The 26652-nt window shown below is 39.5% G+C and overlaps 1 protein-coding gene across 3 annotated transcripts in view; it reads right to left on the bottom strand.

Annotated features, from left to right (window-relative positions):
* Positions 1 to 1899: 1899 nt before the first annotated feature.
* The window catches only part of tlr5b (toll-like receptor 5b), a 35401-nt gene continuing 10648 nt past the window's right edge, over positions 1900 to 26652 (bottom strand). For all 3 annotated transcript variants that reach the window (XM_061925088.1, XM_061925090.1, XM_061925089.1), the window contains 2 exons: positions 3812 to 3900; positions 1900 to 2123 (listed from right to left, as the gene is read on the bottom strand). In XM_061925088.1, coding sequence (XP_061781072.1) covers positions 1917 to 2123; positions 3812 to 3900 — 296 coding nt within the window. In that variant the 3' untranslated portion in view covers positions 1900 to 1916. The remainder of the gene's footprint in view (positions 2124 to 3811; positions 3901 to 26652) is intronic.

Genomic DNA, 26652 nt, shown 5'->3' with positions numbered 1-26652 from the left:
AATAAAAGATGATTAATTATTACAATAAAAGATTAATTATTTCAATAAAAGATTAATTATTACAATAAAATATGAGTCATTATTACAGTGAAAGATGATTAATTATTACAATAAAAGATGATTATTACAATAAAAGATGATGAATTGTTACAATAAAAACATGAATTATTACAATAAATGATGATGAATTCTCACAATAAAACATTAGTTATTACAATAAAACAGAATGTTGCTGTTCAATAAGATGTGTCAACTTTTATTGTTAACATCAATAATTAAGATATGTATGTCCCATTATCAACAACACACTTCATTATTTGAAAAGGACCATTCATAATTGTTAGGGTTAATTATTATTATTATTATTATTATTATTATTATTATTATTATTATTATCATTATGACATTATCATTCATCATAAAATATGTATATCTTGTATAAAATGTTGTTAATTGTTATTATTATTATCATGACATCATTCATCATGTAATATGTATAAAATGTTGTTTTGTGTGATAATATATTTTTCATTTGTGACCAAGACAAATTCTCTTTTACACTTTAGAAACAGAAAATATACAATTCTCATATTATAAATATGATATTTTGTATGTTATACTTTTATATCATATATATATATATATATATATATATATATATATATATATATATATATATATATATATATATATATATGTGTGTGTGTGTGTGTGTGTGTGTGTGTGTGTGTATATGTGTATATATGTAAATATATACTGTACATATATATGTATATTAAAATTGTTATGTATGTATATATATATATATATATATCCATATATATACATACATATATATGTATATAATTGCATATATATGTATACTGTATACTACTGTATACTATATAGTAACATAAATTAACTATATATATATATATATATATATATATATGTTAGGGCTGTGAATCTTTGGGTGTCCCACAATTCGATTCAATATCCATTCTTGGGGTCACGATTCGATTCAAAATCGATTTGTTTTCAATTCAACACGATTCTCAATTCAAAAACGATTTTTTCCCGATTCAAAAGGATTCTCTATTCATTCAATACATAGGATTTCAGCAGGATCTACCCCAGTCTGCTGACATGCAAGCAGAGTAGTAGATTTTTGTAAAAAGCTTTTATAATTGTAAAGGACAATGTTTTATCAACTGATTGCAATAATGTAAATTTGTTTTAACAATTAAATGAACCAAAAATATGACTTATTTTATCTCTGTGAACATATTGGACACAGTGTGTTGTCAAGCTTATGAGATGCGATGCAAGTGTAAGCCACTGTGACACTATTGTTCTTTTTTCTTTTCTTTTTTTTTTACAAATGTCTAATGATAAGGTCAATGAGGGATTTTTAATCACTGCTATGTTGAAATTGTAACTAATATTGATACTGTTGTTGATAATATTCATTTTTGTTTCACTACTTTTGGTTTGTTCTGTGTCGTGTTTGTGTCTCCTCTCAATTGCTCTGTTTATTGCAGTTCTGAGTGTTGCTGGGTCGGGTTTGGTTTTGGAATTGGATTGCATTGTTATGGTATTGCTGTGTATTGTTTTGTTGGATTTATTAATTAAAAAAAATAAATAAATTAATAAATAGATTTTTTTTAAATGAGAATTGATTCTGAATCGCACAACGTGAGAATCGCGATTCTAATTCGAATTGATTTTTTCCCACACCCCTAATAAATATATAGTTATTTGTTATTTATATATGTATATGTATATATATATATATATATATATATATATATATATATATATATATATATATATATATATATATATATATATATGCATATATTGTATATTGTATGTACAAATATATCTGTTGTTGTAGTGAAAACCTAAAAGCAGCTCAGATGGTTTGTTGTCTTTCTTTATCGTGCTGAGATGTTCTCGAGTTGAATGTCGTTCTGAGGCTGAACGTCAGCCATCTTGTTCAGGGCAGAATCTTTGAGGATGTGCGAAAGGAGGCGCTGGTAAAACCAGTCCAGGTCCTGAGGGTCCTCCGGCCAGACGAGGTATTCTCTCCTCTGGACGAAGGCTCTGACGGCGTTGTACTTCATCAGCTGGTAGTGCGCCACCTTCAGTCGGATCATCAAACGTGTATCAGCAATGCTATCTATCAAATCGATACAGAGTGTGCAGTATCCACCCGACTTTCCAAGTGCAATTTATTCTTTTTTACATTTATGTTATTTTGCTCTGTGATGCTTCGTTTTAAAAAGGAGCCGGACATTTTTATGTCTTTCATTACCGATCGTAATGTAAGACAAGGAACACAAATGATTTTCTATTTTCTATGCATTCTAAATCATAAATGAACACTAGCAAGGGACGGCTAACAATGATGCCGATTGAGAGTCACTCAATTCTGCCTATAAAGTGCTCTAAAAAACCTCCATCAAGGTTTTATATACACACTGTAGGTATATATGTAATGTAATAACATTCATAATAACATGTAATATTTACTGATTTTGACCCTTTGAAACATACGGTGGCGTGTTGTTTTCACAGATCATCAGAATGTTCACTTTCCCTTCAACAACAACAAGACTACTAATCATGGCAGTCTTGGTGAGAGACAAAGACTACTTTGGGACAAATAATGATCCAGAAACGTCTATTTTTGAGCCTGAATATAAGGAGGATGAGGATTAGCTGTGTGTTAAACAGATGCAGCTTTAGTCAAACAGTAAGCATCATATAGCAGTATTGCTAAGTGCTAAACAAGATCCATCCATCCATTTTCTACCGCTTATTCCCTTCGGGGTTGCGGGGGGCGCTAAAGCCTATCTCAGCTACAATCGGGCGGAAGGCGGTGTACACCCTGGACAAGTCGCCACCTCATCGCAGGGCCAACACAGATAGACAGACAACATTCACACTCACATTCACACACTAGGGACCATTTCGTGTTGCCAATCAACCTATCCCCAGGTGCATGTCTTTGGAGGTGGGAGGAAGCCGAAGTACCCGGAGGGAACCCACGCAGTCACGGGGAGAACATGCAAACTCCACACAGAAAGATCCTGAGCCCGGGATTTAACCCAGGACTACTCAGGACCTTCGTATTGTGAGGCACATGCACTAACCCCTGTTCCACTGTGCTGCCCGCTAAACAAAATATACAAACATAATAAAACAATCACTTACTGTACAATGTCTGCTCTCACCGGGATAAAGACTGATGGGATGTTTATATCTTCACCTTTACATAAAGGGTTAAAAAATGAGCATCTTTTCATGTCTTTCTGGCCATCTCTGGGTCTAAGTTGGATGTCAGTGTTGACCAACTTGTGGGTTTATGTCCACAACCTTCTACTATCCAGGTGAGAGGCATGATGTATATTCTAGAATTAACTTTCGCCAACTCAGAGGTGATGCAGCAGCACAACATGTCAATATAGCAGCATAAGCTAGTTAGCTTTCTGTGATCTAAAAGTAGTTCGTCTGTGTTAGCAATTATAATAACAATATCTCTAATAATTGTTAATATTCAAGTCACCACATGTAAATGGAGTATTGTTGGCACTTTTTGGATGTTTTTTAGAGGGTTTTATGAACGCAATAGAGTACTCCTATTAGATGCATGGTTAGCCACCTCTTACTTGCCATATTTTACCATTTAGAATGCATTAAAAAAGCAAAAAAAAAAAAACAAAACAAAAAAAAAAAAACATGTGTTCTTGTCTTACATTAGGACTGTGAATGATAGTTCTCCTTTGAGTAACATATCCAGAAGAAATATGAGCTAAGAAGAAGGTACCTTTCCAACCACCAGCATGATGAGAACATTTTGGAGCTCATTCAGCATGCGACCCTGAGCCAAAGTAAACGCCTCCAAGCACCAGCCGTCTGAAAAGGAAACATTTGGCATGTTTGGCAGCAGTCAGGTTTCCTCAAAACATGTCATTTGATTACAGGGAGTAACACATTACTTTTACTCAGTTACATTTACTTAAGAAACTTGTTGGATACATTGTACTTGTCAGAGTAGTTTTAATGTCACATACTTTTACTTGAGTATTTCTGTGAAGAAGAAACACTGCTTTGACTTTGTTACACCGACTTTCATTCCAATCGTTACATTTATTTACATCACAATGATTTACAATACATTGATTGAGGTTTGGAGAGACATATTCATTAGTCAGCGAGCCTTCTTCTGGAAGGCTCTGTCCATACTTGCCAACCTTGAGACCTCCGATTTCGGGAGGTGGGGGGTGGGGGCGTGGTCGGTGGTGGGGCGGGGCGTGGTTGGGGGCGTGGTTAAGAGGGGGGGGAGTATATTGACAGCTAGAGTTCACCAAGTCAAGTATTTCATATATATATATATATATATATATATATATATATATATATATATATATATATATATATATATATATATATACAGGTAAAAGCCAGTAAATTAGAATATTTTGAAAAACTTGATTTATTTCAGTAATTGCATTCAAAAGGTGTAACTTGTACATTATATTTATTCATTGCACACAGACTGATGCATTCAAATGTTTATTTCTGTTAATTTTGATGATTTGAAGTGGCAACAAATGAAAATCCAAAATTCCGTGTGTCACAAAATTAGAATATTACTTAAGGCTAATACAAAAAAGGGATTTTTAGAAATGTTGGCCAACTGAAAAGTATGAAAATGAAAAATATGAGCATGTACAATACTCAATACTTGGTTGGAGCTCCTTTTGCCTCAATTACTGCGTTAATGCGGCGTGGCATGGAGTCGATGAGTTTCTGGCACTGCTCAGGTGTTATGAGAGCCCAGGTTGCTCTGATAGTGGCCTTCAACTCTTCTGCGTTTTTGGGTCTGGCATTCTGCATCTTCCTTTTCACAATACCCCACAGATTTTCTATGGGGCTAAGGTCAGGGGAGTTGGCGGGCCAATTTAGAACAGAAATACCATGGTCCGTAAACCAGGCACGGGTAGATTTTGCGCTGTGTGCAGGCGCCAAGTCCTGTTGGAACTTGAAATCTCCATCTCCATAGAGCAGGTCAGCAGCAGGAAGCATGAAGTGCTCTAAAACTTGCTGGTAGACGGCTGCGTTGACCCTGGATCTCAGGAAACAGAGTGGACCGACACCAGCAGATGACATGGCACCCCAAACCATCACCCAACCATGCAAATTTTGCATTTCCTTTGGAAATCGAGGTCCCAGAGTCTGGAGGAAGACAGGAGAGGCACAGGATCCACGTTGCCTGAAGTCTAGTGTAAAGTTTCCACCATCAGTGATGGTTTGGGGTGCCATGTCATCTGCTGGTGTCGGTCCACTCTGTTTCCTGAGATCCAGGGTCAACGCAGCCGTCTACCAGCAAGTTTTAGAGCACTTCATGCTTCCTGCTGCTGACCTGCTCTATGGAGATGGAGATTTCAAGTTCCAACAGGACTTGGCGCCTGCACACAGTGCAAAATCTACCCGTGCCTGGTTTACGGACCATGGTATTTCTGTTCTAAATTGGCCCGCCAACTCCCCTGACCTTAGCCCCATAGAAAATCTGTGGGGTATTGTGAAAAGGAAGATGCAGAATGCCAGACCCAAAAACGCAGAAGAGTTGAAGGCCACTATCAGAGCAACCTGGGCTCTCATAACACCTGAGCAGTGCCAGAAACTCATCGACTCCATGCCACGCCGCATTAACGCAGTAATTAAGGCAAAAGGAGCCCCAACCAAGTATTGAGTATTGTACATGCTCATATTTTTCATTTTCATACTTTTCAGTTGGCCAACATTTCTAAAAATCCCTTTTTTGTATTAGCCTTAAGTAATATTCTAATTTTGTGACACACGGAATTTTGGATTTTCATTTGTTGCCACTTCAAATCATCAAAATTAAATGAAATAAACATTTGAATGCATCAGTCTGTGTGCAATGAATAAATATAATGTACAAGTTACACCTTTTGAATGCAATTACTGAAATAAATCAAGTTTTTCAAAATATTCTAATTTACTGGCTTTTACCTGTATATATATATATATATATATAGATATCTACATCCTGAAAATATGCAAACAAACTGTGTTTAGATAATTGATACTTCAAACTTGCATACATAAATATTAAGGAATATAACATAACTTGGCTTCTGAGAGTTTCAAAATGTAATGAATAAAATGCTAAAGTTGTTGATAAACAAGCAATTATTTTAATAATTAAATATGGTCATTTTAAATGAATTATTATGATCATTTAAAATCAATTATTTCAAATATGTTTATTTTAATGTATAATTCTATGGCTGGATGTAATAAGGAGTCACGAAAAAATACAAATAAAAATACAATTAATTTTGATGTTTTTAGCAAAATATAGTAAAAATGTATTTAGTTTATTTTTATTTGTATTAATAAATATATTTATTTTTAGGTAAGATAAACATAATAATACAATTTATTTCGAGTCTGGATGATTTAGTCCTTGTCACCCTGTTGTCCCTCCCGCCATGAAAAAAGGCTGTCCTCACTCAGGTCCGCATGGAGGTAGAGGGGGCGTGGCTTCCAGCTCCGGCTGAAAATCGGGAGATTTTCGGGAGAATATTTGTCCCGGGAGGTTTTCGGGAGAGGCACTGCATTTCGGGAGTCTCCCGGAAAATTCGGGAGGGTTGGCAAGTATGGCTCTGTCACATGACTGGTCTTAACCAATCCAACGTAAGCACTAGTGATGTTTGACTACAGTCCACCAATCAAACACAGTCTGGTGTTCACATGACTGGTCTTGACCAATCCAATGTAAGCACTAGTGATGTTTGACTACAGTCCACCAATCAAACACAGTCTGGTGTTCACATGACTGGTCTTGACCAATCCAACGTAAGCACTAGTGATGTTTGACTACAGTCCACCAATCAAACACAGTCTGGTGTTCACATGACTGGTCTTGACCAATCCAACGTAAGCACTAGTGATGTTTGACTACAGTCCACCAATCAAACACAGTCTGGTGTTCACATGACTGGTCTTGACCAATCCAACGTAAGCACTAGTGATGTTTGACTACAGTCCACCAATCAAACACAGTCTGGTAGTCACATGATTGGTCTTGACCAATCCAACGTAAGCACTGGTGATGTTTGACTACAGTCCACCAATCAAACACAGCCTGGTAGTCACATGACTGGTCTTGACCAATCCAACGTAAGCACTCGTGATGTTTGACTACAGTCCACCAATCAAACACAGCCTGGTAGTCACATGACTGGTCTTGACCAATCCAACGTAAGCACTAGTGATGTTTGACTACAGTCCACCAATTAAACACAGTCTGGCAGTCTACCTGGCGAGGAACAACAAGCCAAGTGCCAGAATGTTCTCAAAGAAGACCCTTTAATAAATGACGCCAGCACATCCCAGCCATTTGAGACAACTAAGCAAAAACTTCCTTAAATAGTTGACTCAAAAAGCAAGTGTCATTTATACACATTAAAACATCACCAACAACACCAAAGAGCCGTGAAAATGTGTAGCCTGAAGGAGTCACCCAAACAAAGTCTCCCTGTGAAAACTGTTGGACATATCAACAAGGAATGTGTGCGCTGCAAGCAAGGATTTCTTTCCCTGGGAAGCGAAAAAGAACATGATGAGACACTCCCAGTGGAATCTAAAGGTAAGAAGTCATAATTTCCTTTCGGATCAAAGGCTGAAAAAACTGTTACACACAGCCTGAAGCTTACCGTGTCTTTCCCAAGACTCTGTAAAGACACCTGCAATGGACTTGATGCTAAACCAAAACCAAGTCAGAACGTTAGTACCCATGGCCAATCACCCGGAATAAACAGATTGTTGCCACTGTCGCAGCCAAATGTGACTGGATATAACAATGAGAAATAAGTTAGTACAAAGCGTCAGACGGACTGTTCCAAGTACCAAGGTCAAAAATGCACTGCTGCTTGGAGTCGGCGTCATATTTAATGTAAACAAACAGAATGGTTACATGCAGCTCTCCAAGTGCCACCGTTTCAGACATCACAAAGCAGCTACCTGAGGTCTTGGCTAAACACCAAGGGATCAAACAGCTGATTCTGCACATGGGTGCCAGAAACCACCAGTCTGAAATCCTGAAGAAAGACTTTAATAAACTTTTAGAGAGTGTTGACAAAGTAGAAATATTTACACTCCTCAATGGACCTCTTCCAGACATCGACAGGAGGATAAACAAATTCAGCTTCAGTTTAATACTTCGCTGTTCAAAGTCTATGAGTCCAGAAGACTGCATTTTATTGACATCTTCAATCTCTTCTGGCAAAGAGAGGATCTGCTTCAAAGGAAAGGCCCAAACCTGAACAGAGGTGGAGTAAGATGACTGATGGATAACCTCCTCCACCCTCTGAGGCATCAGAATAGGCCTGGACCGGATCCTATGCTGTCACAGAGGAGAGAGAATGGGAGCGGAAGAAGAGCTCCTCCTCCCGCTGCCACCTCGGAATGCAGCAATGGAATCAGCCTCAACAACCACAGCACCTCCAGAATCCCTAATACAAGATTGTAATGCAGCAACTTCTCCATCATCATCACCCTCACCACAAACCTGGATCCAACCTGCTGCATCTACACCCTCCAGAGATGCTTAACTGTCTTTCTCCTCGCCACTGTCACCCATGAGACTTTTGTTGTAATGCAGTAGTTTTTCCAATAGATGGCACTGTTGTACTGTTGATTCATTTAATTCCACTTTGTATATGCACTTGCTATATTACCTGTGTGTGCATGCCAGTCAATAAAAACTCTGCCAAAAAAGTTAAAGTTAAAGTTAAAGTACCAATGATTGTCACACACACACTAGGTGTGGCGAGATTATTCTCTGCATTTGACCCATCACCCTTGATCACCCCCTGGGAGGTGAGGGGAGCAGTGGGCAGCAGCGGTGGCTGCGCCCGGGAATCAAAAGAACAGGTTATGGGCCCAGATTGTCGCTAAAAAGCTGTTGTGCACGAACTTTGTGTGAAGACAAACAGTATTGTAGTAACTCACAATGTAGGATAAGCTGTTTATTGACAGACTGAGCGGACCAGAGAACTGGGCAACATGGAAGTTTCAGATGGAACACTTGCTAAAGGCTAAAAGACTATGGGGCATGCTAATGGAGACGGAGACGCTAGCCGCAGATGCTAACGCAGCAGCACAGGCGGAATTCACAAGACAGAGAGAGAAAGTGTTCTCTATGTTAGTGCTAAATGTAAGTACACCCCAGTTGTACCTGATAACAAGTTGTCAAACTCCCAAAGAGGCGTGGACCAGGCTGACAGCCCATTTTGAGAGGGATACTTTGGCTAATAAACTGTTCCTGAAGAAAATATATTTCAGATGTGAAATGTAGGAAGGAGAGGCTTTAACTGATCATTTAAAACAAATGAACGAGCTAACTGATCAGCTATCAGCAATTGGATCTGTAATTGAAAAGGAAGACCAAATTGTAACACTGTTGGGTAGCTTGCCACCAAGTTATGCTACAATTGTCACTGCACTAGAAACAAAGATTGACAACCTGACACTGAAGTTTGTTCAGCAAGCATTTATTAAATGAAGAGCAAAAGCGAGTGAATGCTAATGATTCCAGTGGTGCTACGTCAGGTGGTGCATCAGCCATATCATCACAATTTCGGGGAAATGTGCAGGATAGCTCCAAGACAGTGGGAGCAGCAGACAGTGGGAGCAGCAGACAAAAGCACGCGGAGAGGTTACAAATGTGGTAGAGAAGGCCATATCAAGCGCGAATGTCCAACCTTGAAAAATAAACCACGAAAGAAAATCCACAAAGCTAAGCACATGATGTGTGAGGATGAAGAAGATTCCTCTGAAAGTGCCTTTGTGATCAGGGATACAAAGAGTGACAGACCACAACAGGATGAGTGGTTAATTGATTCTGGAGCATCAAAACACATGACGTGTGATAAAGACATTATTCAAGAATACCAGCAGTTCACAAAATCACAGTCTGTGAAACTGGGTGACGGCAGAGTGGTTGACGCCCTAGGAATTGGAAATGTCAACCTGAAAATGACTTTCAAATTAAGTGATGTAAAAAATGTCACAATGTATGATGTGCTGTATGTTCCAAAGCTGTCTGGGAATTTACTCTCAGTGGGAGCTGCAACCAAGAAAGGGAATACAGTGCAGTTCAGAAAGTGTCGCTGCTACATATGTGGAAAAAAGTGGAACACTTCAAGGAATGGGAACACAAAGAGCTGATGGACTATATCAGCTGGATATTGAAGGAAGTGAAACTGTATGTCACAGTGCTTCTGTAGCGGCCAACCTGTGGCACCAACGCCTTGGTCACACTACCAAGCTTAAGGAACTCAAAGATCTGGTGAACGGAGTGAACTTTTCTGCAGAAAAAGAGATTCCCTTCTGTGAAGGATGTGTGGAAGGCAAGTTGGCTAAGAAGCCATTCAAGTCGATTGGAGGAATCCGTTCCAAACACAAGATGCAGCTGATTCACAGTGATGTCTGTGGTCCCATGCAGACTGAACCTATAGGTGGAGCAAAATATGTTGTGATTTTCATTGATGATTACACAAGATGCTGCAAGGCATACTTTTTGAAACAGAAAAATTAGGTGCTAATTAAATTCAAGAAATTTGAGAGAACATTCTCAAATGAGTCTGGTCTGAGCGTCACAAGGCTGAGGACAGATAATGGTGGTGAGTACACATCAAAGGAGTTTCAAGAATATTTGAAGTCTCAAGGCATCCACCATGAAATTACTGTACCTCACTCACCACAGCAAAATGGTGTTGCAGAAAGAAAAAACAGGACATTAGTTGAAGCAATTGGAAGCATGCTGTCACATGCAAAGTTGTCAAAGATGTTCTGGGCAGAGGCTGTAGCCACCGCAGCTTACATACAGAACAGGCTGTCCACAGCTGTTCTGAAGGAAGAGACACCCTATGAGAAATGGTGTGGGAAGAAACCTGCCATGAGTCACATGAAGATGTTTGGCTGTATTGCTTATGCACATATCCCAGATGAAGAAAGAAGGAAACTGTACAAAAAGGCTGTGAAGCTTCGTTTTGTGGGATATGCAAACAATGCCAAGGTATATCGCCTGTATGATGAAGAGAAGAGGAGGACTCTTAATCCACCGTGATCTGAACTTCAGCTGGAAGCAGGAAATGAAAGTACTCTGTTCAGAAAACGAGATAACCATACAAACAGATGAGAATGAAACACAACATGATGAAGTCACAGTTGACAGCACTGTCAGAACAAGTGGCAGAATCAAAAATGCTCCAAGGAGATTTGGATATGATGAGTTTGTCGATATAGTGACTGTTGATCATCATGCCAATATGTGTCGTGTCAAACTGAAAGAAGCGTGGGTGAGTCCTAATGCAAAAGAATGGCAGAAGGCGGCTGACTTGGAATATGAGTCACTGCTGGAAAATGAGACATGGGACTTGGTGAATTTACCAAGAGAAAGAAAGGCAGTAGGATCGAGATGGGTGTTTAGAGTCAAGCATCATAGTGATGGAAGAGTGGAGAGATAAAAGTGCAGGGTCGTTGCCAAGGGCTACTCACAGTTGTATGGTGCTGACTTTGATGAAACATTTTCACCTGTGGTACGTTTCAGCTCTATTCGTACATTATTGTCCTTTGCCATTCAAAACAATCTACATGTACACCAGATGGATGTTGTAACTGCATTCCTTAATGGGCACCTGAAAGAAGAAATCTACATGGAGCAGCCAGAGGGCTACATCAAACCAGGGCAGGAACACCTAGTATGCAAACTGAAAAAAATCAATCTATAAACTGAAACAGACTCCTCGCAGCTGGAGCAAGACTTTCACAAAGTTCATGATGGAAATCGGATTCAAGCAGAGCACATCAGACCCCTGTGTGTTCGTGGAATCAAGAAAAGAGCCTGAGATACTCACAGTTTACGTCGATGATTTGATTCTGATAACAAAGTCAACTCAGAGCATGAACGAGCTCAAAGTGGCTCTCAAGGAGCGCTACAAGATGAAAGACATGGGAGAGCTGTCCTATATCCTGGGCATCTCTGTGATCCAAGATGAAGAGAAGAACCGTGCAATTCTTCATCAGAAGCATTACATTGAAGCCATACTTCAGAAATATGGAATGGATAATGCAAATCCAGTGGTAACTCCTGCAGATGTCAAATTGAGAAAGAGCGATGGTGTCAGTAAGCAAGTGGACCAGCATGCCTATCAGTCAATGATGGGAAGTCTACTGTATGCTGCAATGGCCACACGACCAGACATAGCTCAAGCAGTGAGTGCTGTGTCAAAGTTCAACGCAAATCCAGATGCTGCACATCTGACCGCTGTGAAGAGGATACTTCGATACTTGAAAGGGACGGTGAACTTTGCTCTCAAGTATGAGCAGTCAGACTCTGGAGCTTTGATTGGATTCTCAGATGCTGACTGGGCTGGAGATCAGGATGACCGACGCTCAACAACAGGCAACGTTTTTTCTACTGAGTGGAGGAGCAGTAAGCTGGCTCAGCAAGAAACAAGCAACAGTTGCACTTTCAACAGCAGATGATGCTTGACATCGCACTCAGTCAAGCCGCTCAAGAAGGAATCTGGCTGAAAAGATTACTGAGTGATCTCGGAGTGGAAACTATGTCCACAGTGATCCTGGAAGACAACCAAGGAGCCATCGCAATTGCGAAGAATCCTGTGAACCACTCCAGAACCAAACACAAAGACATTCGCTATCACTACATCTGTGAATGTGTGCAGAATGGACAAATAGAACTGCAATATTGTCCAACAAATGACACGAAAGCAGATATTTTTACCAAACCACTGCCTAGACAGAAGTTCTAATATCTCAGGGGTGAGATTGGACTTTTCCCTATTTAGATAAAGTGGTGAGTTGTGCTTGACAGGTGTACGCTGAACGCTGCCTGATCAAAGCAAGTCTAAAAAGAAAAAAAAATGTGAAAAAGAGTTCCAGTGAAGTTATTGTAAACAAACTAAAAGAGTTCCAGTGAAAACAATGTAAAAAGATATTTTGTTGTAGTTGTTTGACATATTATTGTGAAGGAGAGCATGGCTCTGTAATATTATTTAAAGGGACTTGATGTCATTGAAAAAAACTAAGTGGGAGTGTTGTAATGCAGTAATTTTTCCAATAGATGGTACTGTTGTACTGTTGATTCATTTCATTCCACTTTGTATATGCACTTGTTATATAGAATAGAATAGAATAGAATAGAAAGTACTTTTTGATCCCTGGGGGAAATTCAGCACCACAGTTCGCTCACAATAGACAATAATAATAATAAATAATATAATATATATCGTATATTATATATAATATATAATACATGAATAATATAAATATATTCTACATTTAGGTGCAGTCAAGAAGGAACATATGCATTTTGCAGTCTGATGGCTGTTGGTATGATAGACCTCCTGTGTCGTTCCGTGTTGCATTTTGGGAGTCTGAGCCTTCCACTGAACGTGCTATATTACCTGTGTCTGCATGCCAGTCAATAAAAACTCTGCCAAAGAACAACTTTGTGACCATCTTGAAAGCTTGGCGAAATCAGGCATTAAAATGATTCCCCCTACATGGCGCAATCAAGGAGTCTGTCATCAAAAAAATACTGTGTCCCTCTTCCTCTTCAACCTATTCAATTACCCAATGCTTCCCCAGCTTGGCCCCTCCCAGCGGTGCCCGTAGCTGTTATTCCCAACAGCGTCAATGCTATTGTCTAGGGTGTTAAGGTCCTTTATGCTGACTAACATCACAACAACCAGAGGCCCAATTAGGAAGTGCTCTCTTCTAAAACAGTAACGACTATCAAAGTCCATAAATGAGTTAAGACACAGATTATCTGATCAGAGAAATGTAATCCACGTTCATTTGAAGAACACAATGTCTAGTGCAAGTCTGGCTAATCTCAAACACGCAGTACTCAGTGTCAGATCTTTGAGTAATACATTATTTTTTATACATTTTATTTCCTCTAACAATCTTGATTTTATGTTTTTAATTGAGACATGGCTCCATATAAACACAGCAAATGCAGCCCTGATTGATATGAGCCCACCTCACTTTAACTATGTGTTTGAGACACGACAAAACCAGAATGGTGAGGGCATTTGTTTTTTTTCACCATTTATGTATGTGTCATTCAAAATGGACATAAAACTATTCTCCATACTTTTTATCACTATCTACAAACAACCACACAAATCAAATTCATTTATTGAGGATTTTATGAAATTATTGACTTTGACTGTTTGGTCATCACAGGAGACTTTAATGTACAAGTAGATGTAGTCAGTGACAGACTTAAATGTACATGTAGATGTAGTCAATGGCATACTTAATTGTACATGTAGATGTAGTCAATGTCATACTTAAATGTACATGTAGATGTAGTCAATGACAGACTTAAAAGTACATGTATATGTAGTCAATGACAGACTTAAATGTACATGTAGATGTAGTCAATGATAGACTTAAATGTACATGTAGATGTAGTCAATGGCAGACTTAAATGTACATGTAGATGTAGTCAATGACAGACTCAAATGTACATGTAGATGTAGTCAATGACAGATCTAAATGTACATGTAGATGTAGTCAATGAGAGACTTAAATGTGCATATGGATGTAGTCAATGACAGACTTAAATGTACATGTAGATGTAGTCAATGACAGACTTAAAAGTACATGTAGATGTAGTCAATGACAGACTTAAATGTACATGTAGATGTAGTCAATGTCATACTTAAATGTACATGTAGATGTAGTCAATGACAGACTTAAAAGTACATGTATATGTAGTCAATGACAGACTTAAATGTACATGTAGATGTAGTTAACGACAGACTTAAATGTGCATGTAGATGTAGTCAATGACAGACTTAAAAGTACATGTAGATGTAGTCAATGATAGACTTAAATGTACATGTAGATGTAGTCAATGATAGACTTAAATGTACATGTAGATGTAGTCAATGACAGACTTAAATGTACATGTAGATGTAGTCAATGACAGACTTAAATGTACATGTAGATGTAGTCAATGACAGATCTAAATGTACATGTAGATGTAGTCAATGAGAGACTTAAATGTGCATATAGATGTAGTCAATGACAGACTTAAATGTACATGTAGATGTAGTCAATGACAGATCTAAATGTACATGTAGATGTAGTCAATGAGAGACTTAAATGTGCATATAGATGTAGTCAATGACAGACTTAAATGTACATGTAGATGTAGTCAATGACAGACTTAAATGTACATGTAGATGTAGTCAATGATAGACTTAAATGTACATGTAAATGTAGTCAATGACATACTAAATTGTATATGTAGATGTAGTCAATGATAGACTTAAATGTACATGTAGATGTAGTCAATGACAGATCTAAATGTACATGTAGATGTAGTCAATGAGAGACTTAATTGTGCATATAGATGTAGTCAATGACAGACTTAAATGTACATGTAGATGTAGTCAGTGACAGATTTAAATGTACATGTAGATGTAGTTAACGACAGACTTAAATGTGCATGTAGATGTAGTCAATGACAGACTTAAATGTGCATGTAGATGTAGTCAATGACAGACTTAAACGTACATGTAGATGTAGTCAATGACAGACTTAAATGTACATTTATATGTAGTCAATGACAGACTTAAATATACATGTAATTTTAATTATATATATATATAATTAAATGTAATGCAGATGTAGCCAATTATATACTTAATGTGCATATAGATGTAATCAATGACAGACTTAAATGTCATGTAGATGTAGTCAATGACAGACTTAAATGTCATGTAGATGTAGTCAATGACAGACTTAAACGTACATGTAGATGTAGTCAATGACAGACTTAAATGTACATGTAGATGTAGTCAATGACAGACTTAAATGTGCATGTAAATGTAGTCAATGACAAACTTAAACGTACATAGTCGATGATATACTTAAATGTCTATGTGATATAGTCAATGACAGACGTAAATGTCATGTAGATGTAGACAATGACTAACTTAAATGTACATGTAGATATAGTCAATGACAGACTTAAATGTGGATGTAGATGTAGTCAATGACAGACTTAAATGTCATGTAGATGTAGCCAATGACAAACTTAAATGTACATGTAGATGTAGTCAATGACAGACTTAAATGTGGATGTAGACGTAGTCAATGACAGACTTAAATGTACATGTAGATGTACTCAATGACAGACCTAAATATACATGTAGATGTAGTCAAAGACAGACTTTAATGTACATGTAGATGTTGTCAAAGACAGACTTAAAATGTACATGCAGATGTAGTCAATGACAGACTTTAATGTCATGTAGATGTAGTTGATGACAAACTTAAATGTACATGTAGATGTAGTCAAGTATATACTAAATAAAATGTGCATGTAACAGTAGCCAATGACAGACTTAAACGTATATGGTGATGTAGCCAATGCTAGACTTAAAGGACATGTAGATGTAGTCAATGACGGACTTAAATGTACATGTAGATGTAGTCAATGACAGACTTTAATGTACATGTAGATTTAGTCAGTGACATATTTAAATGACACATAGATGTAGTCAATGACAGACTTAAATGTCCATGTAGATGTAGTCAATGACAGACTTAAATGTCCATGTAGATGTAGTCAATGACAGACTTAAATGTACATGTAGATGTAGTCAGTGACATATTTAAATTACATGTAGATGTAGTCAATGACAGACTTAAATGTCCATGTAGATGTAGTCAATGACAGACTTAAATGTACATGTAGATGTAGTCAATGACAGACTTAAACGTACATAGTCGATGATAGACTTAAATGTCTATGTGATATAGTCAATGACAGACTTAAATGTCATGTAGATGTAGCCAATGACAAACTTAAATGTACATGTAGATGTAGTCAATGACAGACTTAAATATACATGTAGATGTAGTCAATGACACTTAAATGTAATGCAGATGTAGCCAAGTATATATTTAATGTGTATATAGATGTAATCAATGACAGACTTAAATGAACATGTAGATGTAGTCAATGACAGACTTAAATGTATATGGTGATGTAGCCAATGCTAGACTTAAAGGACATGTAGATGTAGTCAATGACGGACTTAATTGTACATGTAGATGTAGTCAATGACAGACTTTAATGTACATGTAGATGTAGTCAGTGACATATTTAAATGACAAGTAGATGTAGTCAATGACAGACTTAAATGTACATGTAGATGTAGTCAATGACAGACTTAAATATACATGTAGATGTAGTCAATGACACTTAAATGTAATGCAGATGTAGCCAATTAAATATTTATTGTGTATATAGATGTAATCAATGACAGACTTAAATGAACATGTAGATGTAGTCAATGACAGATTAAATGTACATGTAGATGTAGTCAATGATAGACCTAAATGTACATGTAGATGTAGTCAATGACTGACTTAAATGTACATGTAGATGTTGTCAATGACAGACTTATATGTACATGTATATGTAGTCAGTGGCAGATTTAAATGGCATGTAGATGTAGTCAATGACAGACTTAAATGTGCATGTAGATTTAGTCAATGACAGACTTAAATGTACATGTAGATGTCGTCAATGACAGACCTAAATGTACATTTATATGTATTCAATGATAGACCTAAATGTACATGTAGCCAACTTGTACATTTAAGTCTACAAGTACTTAAATGTACTTGTAGACTTAAATATGCATATCGATATAGTCAATGACAGACTTAAATGTCATGTAGATGTAGTCAATGATAGACTTAAATGTACATGTAAATGTAGTCAATGACAAACTTAAATGTACATAGTCGATGATAGACTTAAGTGTCTATGTAGATGTAGTCAATGACAGACTTAAATGTCATGTAGATGTAGCCAATGACAAACCTAAATGTACATGTAGATGTAGTCAATGACAGACTTAAATGTGGATGTAGACATAGTCAATGACAGACTTAAATGTACATGTAGATGTACTCGAAGACAGACCTAAATATACATGTAGACGTAGTCAAAGACAGACTTAAATGTGGATGTAGACATAGTCAATGACAGACTTAAATGTACATGTAGATGTACTCGAAGACAGACCTAAATATACATGTAGACGTAGTCAAAGACAGACTTGAATGTACATGTAGATGTTGTCAATGACAGACTTAAATGTACATGTAGATGTAGTCAGTGACGTATTTAAATGATCTGTAGATGTAGTCAATGACAGACTTAAATGTGCATGTAGATGTAGTCAATGACAGACTTAAATGTGCATGTAGATGTAGTCAATGACAGACTTAAATATACATGTAGATGTAGTCAAAGACACTTAAATGTAATGCAGATGTAGCCAATTATATACTTAATGTGCATATTGATGTAATCAATGACAGACTTAAATGAACATGTCGATGTAGTCAATGACAGACTTAAATGAACATGTCGATGTAGTCAATGATAGACCTAAATGTACATGTAGATGTAGTCAATGACTGACTTAAATGTTTTTGTAGATGTAGCCAATGACACACTTGAATGTAAATGTCGATATAGTCAATGACAGACTAAAATATCATGTAGATGTAGTCAATGACAAACTTAAATGTACATAGTCAATGACAGACTTAAATGTCATGTAGATGTAGCTAATTAAAAACTTAAATGTACATGTACATGTACATGTAGTCAATGACAGACTTAAATATACATGTAGATGTGGTTGATGACATACTTAAATGTACATGTAGACGTAGTCAAGTACAAACTTAAATGTGCATGTAGAAGTAGCCAATGACAGACTTAAATGTACATATAGATGTAGCCAATGCCAGACTTGAATGTACATGTCGATGTAGTCAATGACCGACTTAAATGTACATGTAGATGTAGTCAATGATAGACCTAAATGTACATGTAGATGTAGCCTATGACAGACTTAAATGTACATGTAGATGTAGCCAATGACAGACTTGAATGTACATGTCGATATAGTCAGTGACAAACATAAATGTCTTGTAGATGTAGTCAATGACAGACTTAAATGTACATGTAGATGTGGTCAATGACAGAATTAAATGTACATGTAGATGTAGTCAATAACCGACCTAAATATACATGTCGATGTAGTCAATGACAGACTTAAACGTACATGTAGATGTAGTCAATGACAGACTTAAATGTACATGTTGATGTAGTCAATGATATACCTAAATGTACATGTAGATGTGGTCAATGACAGAATTAAATGTACATGTAGATGTAGTCAATGACAAACTTAAATATACATGTACATTTAATTATATATATATAATTAAATGTACTTACATGAGTTAAATGTAAACTCCTCTCTGAGTTGCCACCTTAACGTGGTAGAGGAGTTTGTGTGTCCCAATGATCCTAGGAGCTATGTTGTCCAGGGTTCTTTATGCCCCCTGGTAGGGTCTCCCAAGACAAACTGGTCCTAGGTGAGGGATCAGACAAAGAGCAGCTCGAAGACCTTAATGAAAAATAAAAACCAAGGACCCAGATTTTCCTCGCCCGGACGCGGGTCACCGGGGCCACCCTCTGGAGCCAGGCCCGGAGGTGGGGCACGATGGCGAGCGCCTGGTGGCCGGGCCTGTCCCCATGGGGCCCGGCCGGGCACAGCCCGAAGAGGCAACGTGGGTCCCCCCTCCAATGGGCTCACCACCCATAGCAGGGGTCATAGAGGTCGGGTGCGATGTGAGCTGGGCGGCAGCCGAAGGCAGGGCACTTGGCGGTCCGATCCTCGGCTACAGAAGCTAGCTCTTGGGACGTGGAACGTCACCTCGCTGGGGGGGAAGGAGCCTGAGCTAGTGCGCGAGGTGGAGAAGTTCCGGCTAGATATAGTCGGACTCACTTCGACGCACAGCAAGGGCTCTGGAACCAGTTCTCTCGAGAGGGGCTAGACTCTCTTCCACTCTGGCGTTGCCGGCAGTGAGAGGCGACGGGCTGGGGTGGCAATTCTTGTTTCCCCCCGGCTCAGAGCCTGTACGTTGGAGTTCAACCCGGTGGACGAGAGGGTAGCTTCCCTCCGCTTTCGGGTGGGGTAACGGGTCCTGACTGTGGTTTGCGCTTACGCGCCAAGCCGCAGCTCAGAGTACCCACCCTTTTTGGATTCACTCGATGGAGTACTTGAGAGTGCTCCCCCGGGTGATTCCCTCGTTCTACTGGGGGACTTCAATGCTCGTGTTGGCAACGACAGTGAAACCTGGAGAGGCGTGATTGGGAAGAATGGCTGCCCGGATCTGAACCCGAGCGGTGTTTTGTTATTGGACTTTTGTGCCCGTCACAGATTGACCATAACAGATTGTCCATATGTGCACTTGGCACCAGGACACCCTAGGCCGCAGTTCCATGATCGACTTTGTAGTTGTGTCATCGGATTTGCGGCCTCATGTTTTGGACACTCGGGTGAAGAGAGGGGTGGAGCTTTCTACCGATCACCACCTGGTGGTGAGTTGGCTGCGATGGTGGGGGAGGATGCCGGACAGACCTGGCAGGCCCAAACGCATTGTGAGGGTTTGCTGGGAACGTCTGGCAGAGTCTCCTGTCAGAGAGAGTTTGGATTGGCAGACTGGAGTGGTGGTTCCTCTCTTTAAGAAGGGGAACCGGAGGGTGTGCTCTAACTATCGTGGGATCACACTCCTCAGCCTTCCCGGTAAGGTCTATTCAGGTGTACTGGAGAGGAGGCTACGCCGGATAGTCAAACCTCGGATTCAGGAGGAACAGTGTGGTTTTCGTCCTGGTCGTGGAACTGTGGACCAGCTCTATACTCTCGGCAGGGTCCTTGAGGGTGCATGGGAGTTTGCCCAACCAGTCTACATGTGTTTTGTGGACTTGGAGAAGGCATTCGACCGTGTCCCTCGAGAAGTCCTGTGGGGAGTGCTCAGAGAGTATGGGGTATCGGACTGTCTGATTGTGGCAGTCCGCTCCCTGTATGCTCAGTGCCAGAGCTTGGTCCGCATTGCCGGCAGTAAGTCGGACACGTTTCCAGTGAGGGTTGGACTCCACCAAGGCTGCCCTTTGTCACCGATTCTGTTCATAACTTTTATGGACAGAATTTCTAGGCGCAGTCAAGGCGTTGAGGGGATCTGGTTTGGTGGCTGCAGGATTAAGTCTCTGCTTTTTGCAGATGATGTGGTCCTGATGGCTTCATCTGGCCAGGATCTTCAGCTCTCACTGGATCGGTTCGCAGCCGAGTGTGAAGCGACTGGGATGAGAATCAGCACCTCCAAGTCCGAGTCCATGGTTCTCGCCCGGAAAAGGGTGGAGTGCCATCTCCGGGTTGGGGAGGAGATCTTGCCCCAAGTGGAGGAGTTCAAGTACCTCGGAGTCTTGTTCACGAGTGAGGGAAGAGTGGATCGTGAGATCGACAGGCGGATCGGTGCGGCGTCTTCAGTAATGCGGACGCTGTATCGATCCGTTGTGGTGAAGAAGGAGCTGAGCCGGAAGGCAAAGCTCTCAATTTACCGGTCGATCTACATTCCCATCCTCACCTATGGTCATGAGCTTTGGGTTATGACCGAAAGGACAAGATCACGGGTACAAGCGGCCGAAATTAGTTTCCTCCGCCGGGTGGCGGGGCTCTCCCTTAGAGATAGGGTGAGAAGCTCTGCCATCCGGGAGGATCTCAAAGTAAAGCCGCTGCTCCTCCACATCGAGAGGAGCCAGATGAGGTGGTTCGGGCATCTGGTCAGGATGCCACCCGAACGCCTCCCTAGGGAGGTGTTTAGGGCACGTCCGATCGGTAGGAGGCTGCGGGGAAGACCCAGGACACGTTGGGAAGACTATGTCTCCCGGCTGGCCTGGGAACGCCTCGGGGTCCCACCGGAAGAGCTGGACGAAGTGGCTGGGGAGAGGTAAGTCTGGGCTTCCCTGCTTAGGCTGCTGCCCCCGCGACCCGACCTCGGATAAGCGGAAGAAGATGGATCGATGGATCGATAGATAATTAAATGTAATGCAGATGTAGCCAATTATATACTTAATGTGCATATAGATGTAATTAATGACAGACTTAAATGAACATGTCGATGTAGTCAATGACAGACTTAAATGTACATGTAGATGTAGTCAATGATAGACCTAAATGTACATATTGATATAGTCAATGACAGACCTAAATGTCATGTAGATGTAGTCAATGACAGACTTAAATGTGCATGTTGATGTCGTCAATGACAGACTTAGATGTCATGTAGATGTAGCCAATGACAGACTTAAATGTGCATGTAGATAGAGTCAATGACAAACTTAAATGTACATAGTCGATGATAGACTTAAATGTCTATGTAGATATAGTCAATGACAGACTTAAATGTCATGTAGATGTAGCCAATGACAAACTTAAATGTACATGTAGATGTAGTCAATGACAGACTTAAATGTGGATGTAGACGTAGTCAATGACAGACTTAAATTTACATGTAGATGTACTCAATGACAGACCTAAATATACATGTAGATGTAGTCAATGACAGACTTAAATGTCATGTAGATGTAGCCAATGACAAACTTAAATGTACATGTAGATGTAGTCAATGACAGACTTAAATGTGGATGTAGACGTAGTCAATGACAGACTTAAATTTACATGTAGATGTACTCAATGACAGACCTAAATATACATGTAGATGTAGTCAAAGACAGACTTAAATGTACGTGTAGATGTTGTTAATGACATACTTAAATGTACATTTAGATGTACTCAAAGACAGACTTAAAATGTCTATGTAGATATAGTCAATGACAGACTTTAATGTCATATAGATGTAGCCAATGACAAACTTAAATGTACATGTAGATGTAGTCAATGACAGACTTAAATGTACATGTAGATGTAGTCAATGACAGACTTAAATGTACATGTAGATGTAGTCAAGTACAGACTAAAATGTGCATGTAGAAGTAGTCAATGATAGACTTAAACATACATGGTGATGTAGCCAATGCTAGACTTAAAAGGACATGTAGATGTAGTCAATGACAGACTTAAATGTCCATGTAGATGTAGTCAATGACAGACTTTAATGTCATGTAGATGTAGTCAATGACAGACTTTAATGTCCATGTAGATGTAGTCAAGTACAGACTAAAATGTGCATGTAGATGTAGTCAATGACAGACTTAAACGTACATGGTGATGTAGCCAATGCTAGACTTAAAAGAACATGTAGATGTAGTCAATGACAGACTTAAACGTACATGGTGATGTAGCCAATGCTAGACTTAAAAGGACATGTAGATGTAGTCAATGACAGACTTAAATGTCCATGTAGATGTAGTCAATGACAGACTTAAATGTCATGTAGATGTAGTCAATGACAGACATAAATGTCACGTAGATGTAGTCAATGACAGACTTAAATGAACATGTAGATTCAGTCAATGGCAGACTTAAATGTACATGTAAATGTTGTCAATGACAGACTTAAATGTACATTTATATGTAGTCAATGACAGACTGAAATCTACATGTAGATGTAGTCAATGACACTAAAATTTTATGCAGATGTGGCCAATTATATACTTAATGTGCATGTTAGATGTAGTCAATTACAAACTTAAATGTGTATGTAGAAGTAGCCAATGACAGAATTAAATGTATATGTAGATGTACATGATGACAGACTTAAATGTACATGTAGATGTAGTCAAGTACGGACTAAAATGTGCATGTAGAAGTAGCCAATGACAGACTTAAATGTGCATGTAGATGTAGTCAATGCCAGACTTTAAAGTACATGTATATTTAGTCACTGACAGACTTAAATGTACATGTAGATGGAGTCAATGATAGACCTAAATGTGCATGTAGATGTAGTCAATGACAGACTTTAATGTACATGTAGATGAAGTCAATGACAGACTTAAATGAACATGTTGATGTAGTCAATGACGGACATAAATGTAATTCAGATGTGGTCAATGACAGACTTCAATGTACATGTAAATGTAGTCAATGACAGAATTAAATGTACATGTAAATGTAGTCAATGACAGAATTAAATGTACATGTAAATGTCGTCAATGACAGACTTAAATGTACATGTAGATGTAGTCAATGACAGATTTAAATGGCATGTACATGTAGTCAATGACAGACTTTAAAGTACATGTATATTTAGTCAATGACAGACTTAAATGTACATGTAGATGGAGTCAATGATAGACCTAAATGTACATGTAAATGTAGTCAATGACAGAATTAAATGTACATGTAAATGTAGTCAATGACAGACTTAAATGAACATGTAGATGTAGTCAGTGACAGATTTAAATGGCATGTAGGTGTAGCCAATGACAGACTTAAATGTACATGTATGTGTAGTCAATGACAGACTTAAATGAACATGTCGATGTAGTCAATGACAGACTTAAATGTACATGTAAATGGAGTCAATGATAGACCTAAATGTACATGTAGATGTAGTCAATGACCTACTTAAATGTACATGTAGAATTAGTCAATGACAGACAAAAATGTACATGTAAATGTAGTCAATGACAGACTTAAATGTAAATTTTTATGTAGTCAATGACATACCTAAATATACATTTAGATGTAGTCAATGACAGACTTAAATGTACATGTCGATGTAGTCAATGACAGACTTAAATGTGCATGTAGCTGTAGTCAATGATAGACCTAAATTTACATGTAGATGTAGTCAATGACAGACTTAAATTTACATGTAGATGTAGTCAATGACAGACTTAAATGTCATGTAGATGTAACCAATGATATACTTAAACGTGTATATATATATATAAGTAGTCAATGACAGACTTAAATGTTTATGTTGATGTTGTAAATGGCAGACTTAAATGTACATATAGATGTAGCCAATGACAGACTTAAATGCGGATGCAGATTTAGTCAATGACTTAAATGTACGTCCAAAATGTATGTGCAATGTTCAAATCTAGCCTGAAAATACTTATTTATTTGTGCATATGACAACTGAAAGTATTTTATTTGCAACATTTCAATTTTAATTAATTCTGAATCATTTGACAAAGCAGACTCATTAACTGCATAGAAACATATGGGCAGCACGGAAACAACTCTCAGAAGGCCTAGCGAGTATCAACAAGAGCCAGCTCCCCGGAAAGTACAAGTTGTGATGCTACAACTTCACACTGTACCAAAGGGTTATGTGGCCACTGAAGATGTGCGAGATTCCATCCTCAACAGCCAATGGGTTGGACAGACTAGCCAACTCCTATTCCTCGGGTGGTATAGATCGGTTGGTAGAGTGGCCGTGCAAGCAACTTGAGGGTTGCAGGTTCGATCCCCGCTTCCGCCATCCTAGTCACTGCCGTTGTGTCCTTGGGCAAGACATTTTACCCACCTGCTCCCAGTGCCACCCACACTGGTTTAAATATAACTTAGATATTGGGTTTCACTATGTAAAAACGCTTTGAGTCACTAGAGAAAAGTGCTATATAAATATAATTCACTTCACTTCACTTCACTACATCCGAAAGTGGCTGGGCCTACCGCGTTGCTTCTCCGACACTGGCTTATTTGGGGCAACTTCGCTGCATCTGCCGATCCAGTCCATCACCCTGGGCTATAAGCAGGAGAAGGCCAGATTAGTTCTTGAGCTGGAAGAATCCTCAGATCATACAGTGAGGAATGCACGTGCACCCACCCGAACAGGCCGGAAGTGGCAAGAAGGGCCAGAGGTTGCCAAGACCATTGGCAGGCTCCAACACCAGGAGATAGTTGGCAGGGTGCAAGTAAGGAGAGCGGGGCTTGGCTGGGGAGATTCTCCATGCCTCTGGTCCAAGGCCACAAAGAGGGAACACAGAGCTATGGTTGTGAGGAGGTCTCAAGGGCAAACCAGGAGCAATATACCATCAAGGCCGTGTCTCAAGGTCGCCAAGGAAGATGGACCACTTGGGAAGGTACCATCAGCAGACCTATCAGCTTGGCCGACCTATGGAAGATGCCACAAGCCAGACTCAGCTTCCTACTCAGGGCAACCTATGACACCTTGCCATGCCCTAGAAACCTCCACCAGTGGTTCGGCCAGGAGGAGAGCTGTCCCCTCTGTGGTGCTCCCAATGCCAGCCTGCAGCACTTGCTGTCAGGCTGCAAGATCGCGCTGACACAGGGTCGCTACAGATGGCGGCATGATCAAGTCCTGATGAAACTGGTCGAAGTCCTGGAGGGCTTCGGCCAACTTTCTGTCATGTTTGTGAGGCCAGGGAAAGGGAAAGGAGACACCAGCCGACGAGGCCCCCGCAGTGTCCTCTCTCTGGCAAGGGACTGGAGTATGAGGGCTGACATCGGCAAACAGCTCCAGTTCCCCCGTGAGATCACCACCACTTCACTCCGCCCAGACATCGTGCTGTGGTCTGCTGTTACCAACTCTGCCATGCTGATTGAGCTCACCATCCCCTGGGAGGAGGGAATCCAGGCAGCCTACGAGCGCAAAGCAGCCAAGTATGCAGATCTGGCTGCTGAGTGCAGAGAGGCCGGCTGGTCCACTACCATCTACCCTGTGGAAGTAGGCTGTTGGGGCTTCGTCGGTACATCAACTATAAGGCTGCTC

This window comes from Nerophis lumbriciformis, linkage group LG29 (assembly GCF_033978685.3).
Source record: "Nerophis lumbriciformis linkage group LG29, RoL_Nlum_v2.1, whole genome shotgun sequence".
Classification (NCBI taxonomy): Eukaryota; Metazoa; Chordata; class Actinopteri; order Syngnathiformes; family Syngnathidae; genus Nerophis; species Nerophis lumbriciformis.
The sequence above is the reverse complement of the archived record's forward strand: the minus strand, read 5'-3'. Positions and strand labels throughout refer to the sequence as shown.